Source organism: Erythrolamprus reginae, chromosome 3 (assembly GCF_031021105.1).
Source record: "Erythrolamprus reginae isolate rEryReg1 chromosome 3, rEryReg1.hap1, whole genome shotgun sequence".
Taxonomy (NCBI): domain Eukaryota; kingdom Metazoa; phylum Chordata; class Lepidosauria; order Squamata; family Dipsadidae; genus Erythrolamprus; species Erythrolamprus reginae.
This window is the reverse complement of record NC_091952.1, coordinates 88,357,868-88,368,903: the sequence shown is the minus strand read 5'-3', so window position 1 is coordinate 88,368,903 and position 11,036 is coordinate 88,357,868. Positions and strand designations below refer to the sequence as shown.

Genomic DNA, 11,036 nt, shown 5'->3' with positions numbered 1-11,036 from the left:
GCACCTGAGGGCAGAACAAGAAGCAATGGGTGGAAACTAAACAAGGAGAGAAGCAACTTAGAACTAAGGAGAAAATTCCTGACAGTTGGAACAATGAATCTGTGGAACAGCCTGCCACCAAATGTTGTGAATGCTCCAACACTGGAAGTTTTTAAGAAGATATTGGATACCCATTTGTCTGAAGTAGTGTAGGGTTTCCTGCATAGGCAAGGGGTTAGACTAAAAGACCTCCAAGGTCCCTTCCAACTCTGTTGTTATTATTATATTATGTAACTATTTTCTTTCCAAAATGTTTTTTATTTCTTGCATCTTTCTTCCTCCCCTTCCAAAATCTTTCTTTTTAAAAAATTCCAAAAACCTCTTAAAATATCTTTAGGAATGTTATCTTAATCTTAAAACCTGTTATCTTAATCTTCATTACAATATCATTATAATTTTCTTAATAATTGGGATTTCATGTATTCTTTCAAAACAATTTCTTAAATCAAACTTCCATATGATAAATATTCAGATTTTCCATTTAAAACGTTTTTCATAAGTCAAAATCATTATTACTATCTCAATTGGGGGTTACTCAATCATTAATTGTAAAATATTTCTTCTACATGATATTTATCTTGCATAAGGAGTAACCATACTGTTTAAAAAAGGTAAATCTATTCATATTAATTATGTAGAACAAATGATTAATGACAAAATTCATACTATCATATTATCCTAACCTTTGTATTGTTTTAAACAAGTCAGCATTAACAATCCTCTTGGGTATGATAAGTATAGTTGGAAGAAAAAGTTTTATTACACAGAGTTATCCCCACTTTAAGCAACATTTTCTTACAAAATAACCTATCCTGTTAATCAAATTTAAATGGGTAACTTACATTTTACTTGTACATTTTATTTACTTGTAAAATATTGTTGCTGGCTTGATCAGAAGAGAAAGCCATGGTTCCTTCCTTCTGAAAGTCTCTTCAACCTTCCCACCCCTTCCCCCAGTGCTTCCTGTAGAGGAGAAGCTGTGATTGGTACAGCCTGCTGCCAATCAGATAGCTCTCTCAATGCCTCCTTTCTGTGTAGAGAAGGAGCTGTGAATGGTTCAGCCTGCTGCCAATCAGGCAGCTGAAGGGTAGCAAGAGCAGAAAGAAAGAAAAACCTCCTGTTGCCAGCCATGAGGTTTCTTTCCTCCCTGCCTTTCACATGGGAACTGTGGAGCTTTGGGACAGTTTTCAGGTCAGTGAAACTCAGTGACTCTAGTATAAGTCGAGGTTGGATTTTTTCAGCACATTTTTTGTGCAGAAAATATCGATTTATACTTGAGTATATACAGGTACATACTTTATACTTATTTTTTCTTCAGACCAAATTTATTACAGGAAAGACTGGAAGCAGTGGATAGCACAAAAATAAAAAAGACATGATTGGCAGTGTCCTTTATATCTGGGGCCAAATTAAATCTAGAAAATAACCACTGTCCTATGATATTCTATATTAATTTATAAAACTATTCAATTGCCTGTTTCTGATTGAGCCCATACTATAAGTTTTAACTAGAATGTAATAATGACTTGATTGCATTATTATGCATTAATCCTATTTATAATCATTCTCTCTCATTTGAATTTAGTGCATCTAAACTTTACCAATATTTCATTAAAATTATCATTTGTCGATTTAAGAATTAAGAAGGCCTGATTTAAGAATTTTAGATGTTATCAGGTACCGAAGCAACTTGATTTTTAATCTCAGTCTGTAGTAATAAATGTACATCAGCAAATGTTCTGTGCTATATTGCTTGAGTGGGGCTTTTATATCTAAGTTGCACAGCTGGACAAGTAGCCATATCATAAATAGTCAATATTAAATTAATTAATATTGTAAATTAAACCAGATTAATCATGCACTCTATGCAGTATTCTTAAAAGAGAACCACAGTAATGTTGATTCTTTTCTTCTGAGGTTCATTAGACTCATTAAGATACTTAATTTGAACTGGAATTTTTATTGGCATTGTTTAGAATAAACATTTGCCTAAGAAGAATTTTCTTGCATAATCTTTATGCATAGTCAACACATGAAGAATCATAAGGAGTTCTGGAGTCCATTTTGCCAATAAATGTATTTCTGTTGTGGCAGTAGAACCATTTTGAGAAAGAAGAGAGGGAGGAAGGAAGGAAGGAGAGAGGGAGGTAGGACAAATGTGTTTTATAACTTAAGCTTTGGTTTAATTCTCATAAAGAAATATTTCTTAAAGAACAAAGCAGAAGTTTAATTTTTTTAAATCAAGTTTCTGTTTCTTAGCCTTTTAAAGACACCTATTGAATTTTGGGATAAAATTGGTAACTATAATTCAATGGCAAAGTCTTCAGCTCTTTGGATCGCTGGAATCTTTTCATTCTTTTCTAAACTAAATTTACCAGAGCATTAGGTAAGTCACCTGATATATGAAGGGAATGTAAGTTGAACTGATAGCAGCAAAGTTTGGCTACGTTTTCATGTATTTGATTTTTAAAAAGTCATCCAACAAGTAATGTGGAAGTGTGAAAAAGTAATTGGCACCCTCACATTCAGAAACTGCTTGCAAGAGTTTTATCTGCAATAACTGCAATTAACCATTTCCTGTGATTATCTTCTTACATCTCTGCACAGAATTTTTGGCTCATTTCCCCATGACAAATCCCTTCAACTCAGTAACATTTTCCAGGTTTTCCAATATGAGCCCTGCTACAAAGTTTTTATAAGATTTATGTCTGCACTTTGATTTGGCATATTTCCCCTCCAAAATCAATTGAGTTTTCTTCATCCATTCTTTTCCAAGCTGACTGGATTTGGGATCGTTGCCTTGCTACACAACAAACATGCAAGCTAACTTCAGCTGGTGGACACATAGTCTTACACTCTTTTGAGGAATTCCAAAATAATGAAGAAAATGTATGATTCATCTAAAAATGACTGGATTCTGAAACAGCAATGAAGGTCCAAACCATGACTTGACATATTGGCCTGTTTGTATGACATTCTTATCCTGCTTTTTCCGTTGATGTTACCTATTCAGTGTAGTGGGTTGTAAAATATTTTTCCACCAGTTTGCATGCGTGCTTGTGCAGAAGTGTTCTGGGAAGATGGGCAGGGCCTCCCGTTACCAGCACTACCAGTTCTATGAACTGGTCTGAACTGGGAGCAGCCCAGCACTGTCCCTATTACATTTTTTTAAAATTTATTGATCGAATCTTGGTCCCAAGAAATGGAGGGCTATGAAGTAGTTTGTAGCAAGCTTGAGATGAGTTTCAACATTCATATTGAGTAAAAATTGTATGTTGCTATTTATCCATTGAGATCTATTTTTATTCTATTTTGCTGATATTGAGACGATGAACCTTGTGTAGCCAATTTAAAAAGGACTAAGGTCCCTGAATGTCCTTTTGGATTTTCATCTCATCCTATCTGGATTCAATCTTTATTTATTTTATTTTTATTTATTCATTTGTCCAATACACAAATACATAGGAAGAAAAATAGACATGCAGTAATATATATATAAGGGTAAAGTGAACTTAGAGGAGAGGATATATGAAAGGAAGAGAATATGATAGGTGAAAGAAAGGAAAGACAATTGGACAGGGGACGAAAGGCACACCAGTGCACTTATGTACGCCCCTTACTGGCCTCTTAGGAACCTGGAGAGGTCAGTCATGGAGAGTCTAAGGGAGAAATGTTGGGGGTTAGGGGTTGACACAATTGAGTCCGGCAATGAGTTCCACGCTTCAATAACTCAATTGTTGAAATCATATTTTTTACAGTCAAGTTTGGAGCAGTTCGTATTAAGTTTGAATCTGTTGCGTGCTCTTGTGTTGTTGCGGTTGAAGCTGAAGTAGTCATTGACCGGTAGGACGTTGTAGCATATGATCTTGTGGGCAATACTCAAATCGTGTTTTAGGCGCCATAGTTCTAGGCTTTCTAGGCCCAGGATTGTTAGTCTATTTTCGTAGGATATTCTGTTTCGAGTGGTAATTTTGTTATTAAGCCTTCATGCTACTTCATCTGATCTTTTCGGCTAGAATTTTGAGGCTATTCAGTAGCAGTTGTTTTGAGAATTTGTCACCAGAAAAACTGGTGCTGACAGTTTCTTGGATGTGTAACAGAGACCCAACTTACCTTTGTTTCTTCTTGGGAAAAAATATTTGCTAAATATCTTCTTTTCTATGATGTTCTAAAGTGCAAGATTCCTTGGTTTAAATTGGAATATCTCATATTGTTTTAGTTTCTTCAAGAAACAAATGCAGCAAGCATTTGTTTTTGGAGTTTTGGAGTTATTGTTCACTCAGATTCTTGAATGTTCCTTATGATGGTCAGATAACTTTCAATGACAAATAATCAGAAAACAAAGCATCCTGTCCTTTGAAGAGAATTGCATATTTATAAATTCAAACAGAGGCACATTTGGGGATGATATTATTAGAATAGTGTGACCAAAATAAATATTTATATATGCTGAATTGAAACTAGAGTACAACAATACAAAGCAACAATATGAAAGTTCTTATTGAGTCAAAGCATTTCTTAGGTTTTCTTACTCTGTTTTAATAAGTTTTCAGCATGTGGCAAATTCAATACTGAAGTTTACTCCTCTATGTATGTACAGTAGTTATTATTAATATATTCATTTGTGGGGAAATGTCGGTGTGAATCTAATGGATTTCTTTTGTTATGCTTTATATGATCCTTGTATTGCCTTGAATATTGCTCATTCTGTATATGAATATGTGCTGCCTGTACAATTCAGAATTTGCCATTTTATTTTACTGAATATACTTCCTGAATGATTAATATGAATTGAAGGTATGTGTCATTTATCATGGATTTCCCATCCCACATTCAATAAATTTATTGCAGATATATTAAAAATGGACTACTTTCACTAATTTCAGATACAACGGTACCTCTACCTAAGAACGCCTCTAGTTAAGAACTTTTCTAGATAAGAACCGGGTGTTCAAGATTTTTTTGCCTCTTCTCAAGTACCATTTTCTACTTAAGAACCTGAGCCCAGAAAAAATTTCCCAGGAAATTTGAGAGCAGCATGGAGGCCTGGCCAGTTTCCTGTCATTCCCCCTTTAATCCTGGCCATCTCAGACTTTTCTGGGCTGCCAAAGGAGCCTTTCGGTGATGCTTAAGGAGGCTTTGGCAGTCTAGAGCGAACGGAGTGTTTTCCTTTCTCTGGGCACTTGGAGAGGAACCACTTTGCTGTGGTGACTGCCTCGTGCTGCCTCCCATATAAACGGCACAAGGTTGCCTCCTGGAGCATCTGGGTGTAGAAAGGCAAAAGGGGGTGCTTCACCCTGGCTGTATCAACTCAGCTTCAGCCAAACCAAGGAGTCACCACAGGTGCCGGCTACAAAGCGAGTGAGCGAGAAGAGAGGGGAGCCCTTCAGCATGGGAAGGAAGAGGAAGCTGGTAGCAGCAGCAGCAGCAGCAGCCTTTCGGTCAAAGGAGCAGGAGGTTCCCCCCTCTCGCCTGCCTGGGTTTCTCTCTCTGACACAGTGTATGGGAGGCAGCCTTGCGCCAGGTGTCTGGGAGGCACGTGTTCCTCCTCGCCACTTCAGAGTCCCTCTTTTTTAAGTCTTAAAGTTTGGGATCTTTTTGATTCTCCTTACCTCACCTTCTTCCTTCGGCAGCGACTCTCCTCCTCCTCTTCTTCTTCCTTCTCCTCCCACCCAAATTTCGACCTTTATTTCTTTCCTAATTGGTTTGCACCCATTATTTGCTTTTACATTGATTCCCATGGGAAAAATTGCTTCTACTTACAAACTTTTCTACTTAAGAACCTGATCACGGAACCAATTAAGTTTTTAAGTAGAGGTACCACTGTAATAAATAAAAACAATTTTATTGGTAGACAAAGACTTATATCAGAGAATATAAGTAACAAGTTATATAAACGTAGCTAGTTGGAAAGGCCAAGATAAAAATATTTAATAGGTGTTGTGATTAGAAGATGAATATCACACATGTCAAATTACATGTAGGATTGTGTATTATGCCTGAAGTTGTTCTGTATAGAGGGCATTTAGTGAAATTACATTACATAATTCAAAGTGCCGGTTATGACCTACAAAGCCTTATATGGCTTAGGACCAGATTACTTACTGGACCATCTTCTGCCTCATGGACCCCAAAAAATGGTTAGGTCCCACAGAGTCGGCCTTCTTCAGGTCCCGTCGGCCAGACAATGTCATCTGGCAGGTCCTAGGGGAAGAGCCTTCTCTGTGGCGGGCCCAGCCCTCTGGAACGAACCCCCCCCCGGAGATATGTACCGCCCCCTCCGTCCTGGTCTTTCGTAAAGCTCTGAAGACCTACCTCTTCTGGTGGGCATGGGAGTCATGAGAGATGAGATTGTCTCTGGCCGATGTTGTGAATGATTGAATTGAATACATATGGGTTTTTAAAAACGATTTTATTAATAATTATTTTTAATACATTCAATTTCTTCTTCATTATTATTATTATTATTATTATTATTATTATTATTATTATTATTATTATTATTATTATGATTTGTATGCCACCCCCATCCGAAGACTCCGAAGAACAAGATATTGTTTTCATTATGTTTTATGCCGCCCCAGCTTCTTCGAAAAGCCTAATGAATTAATTAAATAGACAGACAGACAGATTGATAGATTGATAGATTCTTTGGATAGCCAGTTGAAGGACATGCTCATATTCTTGGATATGTTCTATTGCTCTTCTATTGATATGGCTTATACAATCATGTTTGAAGACTTTGTCTTACATTTTTAGATAACTGCTGTTGGATTTTCATTTTGTACTGGATCTTTGGGTGTACCGAGTAGGCAATTTTTGGTTTGTGTGCTCCGGTTTGTGTGCTCCAGTTTTTGTGCTCCAGTTATTCCAAATGGCTGAAATTCATTTGGACCTCATTTGAAGTTCATTCAGACCCTTTGGCTGCCTTTAATTTATGTGAATTGCTCCTCTTTGTTCCTATTCAGTTTTGTTAACCCTGCTATCTTTGTCCTTCTTTCTGTCTTTTCCCTTTTCTTATTTTTAATATTTTATTAAGCAATTTGCAAACAACTCAAATCCACTGGGGATCAGGCAAGTGATGATGATGATCAATTATTATTATTTCCTCATGTTGGAGGGGAGGATTACTTTTGTTGCAGTATTTATGTTGTTAGGATAATATGCCTTTTTGATGAAATTTAGTGGGTATCTGTTGTGTCACATAGTTTATTTTTCTTTTCTGTAATTCAACTATATCTTTTGCAGTCACTTATGGCTTTACAAAGATGATTTTTGCAGAGTTCTTTTATGGGCTATTGGATTGTTTCAGTAGTGAGGTGAGGGTGTGCACTGTTTTTCTGCTTAGGAGTATGACTGGCAAGGGAATTATTATTTCTTTCTTTTTGCAAGTTTGATTCCAACAGACAAGTAAATAAGTTGTATGAATTTTATAATTCTTTCATCTGCAATAATGAAAAAGGGTGACATTTATGTAGCAGAGTCTTATTTCGGACTGAATTTATTGGGAATGCTATTGTTTCTAGTTATTTTGCTACTATTATAAGTTCTAAGATGAGATTTATTTATTCATTATTTATTATTTATTATTTACTATTTATTTTTTATTTATTTATTAGATTTGTATGCCGCCCCCTCTTCGTAGACTCGGGGCGGCTAACAACAATAATGAAACAATATGTAACAAATCTAATATTTAAATTAATTTAAAAGACCCTTATTTAAGAAACCAAACATACACACAGACATACCATGCATAAATTTTACAGGCCTAGGGGGAAAGGAATATCTCAATTCCCCTATACCTGACGACAGAGGGGTTTTTTAAGGAGCTTACAAAAGGCGAGGAGGGTGGGGGCAACTCTGATCTCTGGGGGGAGTTGGTTCCAGAGGGTCGGGGCCGCCACAGAGAAGGCTCTTCCCCTGGGTCCCACCAAATGACATTGTTTAGTCGATGGGACCCGGAGAAGGTAGAGTCCTTCTAATCTCAGACTAAATGGTGAAACACAGGCCTACAATTCCATAAATTTTCATATTTTGTGTACTCAGTTATGATATACAGTTATGTTGTATGTGCTATTTCTATTTCTACTAGTTTTTTCCTCATCATTCATGTCACCCATTCCTTCCACTTAGGACTGTATGACTGTAACTTGTTACTTGTATCCTCAATTTTTTATTAATATTGTTTCTTCATTGCTTATTTGACCCCTATGACAATGATTAAACATTGTACCACATGATTCTTGACAAATCTATATTTTCCTTTATGTACATTGAGAGCATTTGCATCAAGACAAATTTTTTGTGTGTCCAATCACACTTGGCCAATAAAGAATTCTATTCTATTCTATTCTATTCTATTCTATTCTATTCTATGTAGTAGCAGGTAGATTTGATTGGTTTGGGTTGATCAATATGAAGAGAGCAGTTAAATTAAACAATATGCTTATTTCATTTTTTTCTATAGCTCCCCCTTTTTAATATACTTTTTAAGTTGTGTACTGTTATGAACACAAGTGTCTACTAAGAGTTGGGTTTCTTTGGCCAAATATTTGTATAAGTTATATGTAGGGATTCATTACAGAAATATAATAGATTAGAGTAGGATGTTGCATTTATATACTTTAAAACGTCTGGTGAGATCTGGGAAAGTAGGTTCATTCCTATTGTTCTTTGCTGTTTCCCTTTTGTGATTTGTTCCTTTTGTATTGAGGTGTTGAAAGTTGATTTGGCCCTCTAGTTTTAGCCTAGGACAGTGATGACAAACCTTTTTTTGGTTCAGGTGTCTAAAGGGTGCACACATACTGTAGCGCATGCACGTAGGCTCATAGCCATGCCCTCCCATGTGTGTATGCTCACAACCCCCACACTACCCCCTGTGCATGCACACAGGCCTCACTAAAGCCTCCAGAGTCCTGAAGCCTGGAGATTAAAAATGGCCAAAGTTCAGAAACCAACTTCCAGTTGGCCCACTGGGCCATTTTTTGCCATCCTCAAGCTTCAGGAGGCTTCCCTGAACCCTGGGGATGGTAAAAATGGCCAAAAAGGAGGCCAAAAATCAGCTGGGCTGCACACGCATGCATGCTGGAGCTGACAGGGCAATGCCTCACAAGCCCTCAGATATGGTTCAGTGTGCCACCTGTGGCATACCATAGGTTTGCCATCACCAGACTAGGATTATTGCTTATTGGTTTGTAAATTCCATTGTGGTTTAATAGATATTTAATAGATACTGCCGCACGAATCCGGGTCCTGTCAACTAAGCAATGTCGGTTGTCGGGCCCCAGGGGAAGAGCCTTCTCTGTGGTGGCCCCGATTCTCTGGAACCAGCTCCCCCCAGAGATTAGAACTGCCCCTACCCTCCTTGCCTTTCGTAAACTCCTTAAAACCCACCTTTGTCGTCAGGCATGGGGGGACTGAGATATCTCCCCCCGGGCCTATACAATTTATGTATGGTATGCTTGTATGTATGTCTGCTTAATAATGGGTTTTTTAAAAATATTTTAAATAGTAAATTATTAGATTTGTCATGAACTGTTTTATTGTGTCGTGAGCCGCCCCGAGTCTACGGAAAGGGGCGGCATACAAATCTAAATAATAATAATAATAATAATAATAATAATAATAATAATAATAATAATAATAATAATAATAATAATAATAATATTGTACTTTGAATAATTATTCTATTCTGTCTTTAAGAGAGTATGGTTTATCTTGGTGTTGCCTGGAAGAAGCAGACAGACCTGTATATAGTACAAATTGCTTACTTTATTGGTCCTATTACTCCAAGACTAGATTAAGCTGAACAACATTTAAGGGGGTTAAGATCTTGCCTACTTGTATTTATGTAGAGACTCTGGACTAATTCCCTGTTTGACCCCTCCTTCCAACTGGCACAGTTACTTTCCAACAGAAAGGACTACAATGGTTTTGTCATTTTTCACTGTTTCAGATTTTGATTCTAAAAAGGTGTTTTGAAATTGTGGTGGTTCAAATACAGTATCTTCCTGCAGCTTACTAAATCAGATTCCTATTTTTCCCAGAATGTGAAAGTTTGCAGAGGACTGAAAAAGGTGATGATTAAAAGTGGAAGCAATGGTATCCACCACTATCCTGCCAGGTATCAGTAAAAAGACTAAGGGAATATTGGCAGATGGTCACAGCTGGAGACTGTATTTCAGTGGAGAAAAACCTTGAACTACTCTCAAGAAAGTCCATTGCACATATTTAAAATTTCCATTTTGGATGTGCAAGTTTGTTAAAAAAATATGTGTTAAAGTCACGTAATATATTTGTGCTGTTAAATCTAAGTTACTATTTAAGTTTAATAAAAAATATTCTATTTGCAGATAGTCATCCTAATATCAACTGAGCATAAATGAAAAAAACCCTAATCATACAGTGGTACTCAACCTTCCTAATGCTGCAACCCTTTAATACAGTTCCTCATGTTGTGGTGACCCTCAACCATAAAATAATAAAATTATTAGGAAACTCAGGGTTGGGTTCTAACTTACCTCGATGCTGGTGCACTTCCTCTTGCGCTGTGGCTGCGCCTTGTGGATGCACATGTGCTTTGTGTGTGCTTGTGTGTGTATGGGCAGTTCTGAATTTTTTTTAAAAAAAATGCAAAATGAAAGCTGAAAACAAGATGGTGACACATGTATAGTGCCAGAAATTTGGCTTCTATACATGTTCAGAAGTTCCCATGGTACAGATTTTTTTTGAGTAGTCTATTTGCATGTGGGTGGACCCATCTGCAGACAGATAGAGGAGCAGTGTCTTGGTTCCTAAGACCATAGGAAATATGTGTTTTCTGATGGTCTTGGGCAACCCCTGTGAAAGAGTCATTTGACGTAGAAACGTAGAAACGTAGAAACGTAGAAGATTGATGGCAGAAAAAGACCTCATGGTCCATCTAGTCTGCCCTTATACTATTTACTGTATTTTATCTTAGGATGGATATATGTTTACCCCAGGCATGTTTAAAT

At 36.9% G+C, this 11,036-nt stretch overlaps 1 protein-coding gene across 1 annotated transcript in view; it reads left to right on the top strand.

Moving 5' to 3' along the window:
• The first annotated feature begins 1,154 nt into the window (after window positions 1-1,154).
• Window positions 1,155-11,036, top strand: part of NEGR1 (neuronal growth regulator 1) — a 560,677-nt gene continuing 550,795 nt past the window's right edge. The window contains exon 1 of the mRNA XM_070746160.1: window positions 1,155-1,230. Within this exon, the coding sequence (XP_070602261.1) occupies window positions 1,169-1,230 (62 nt within the window). The 5' untranslated portion in view covers window positions 1,155-1,168. The remainder of the gene's footprint in view (window positions 1,231-11,036) is intronic.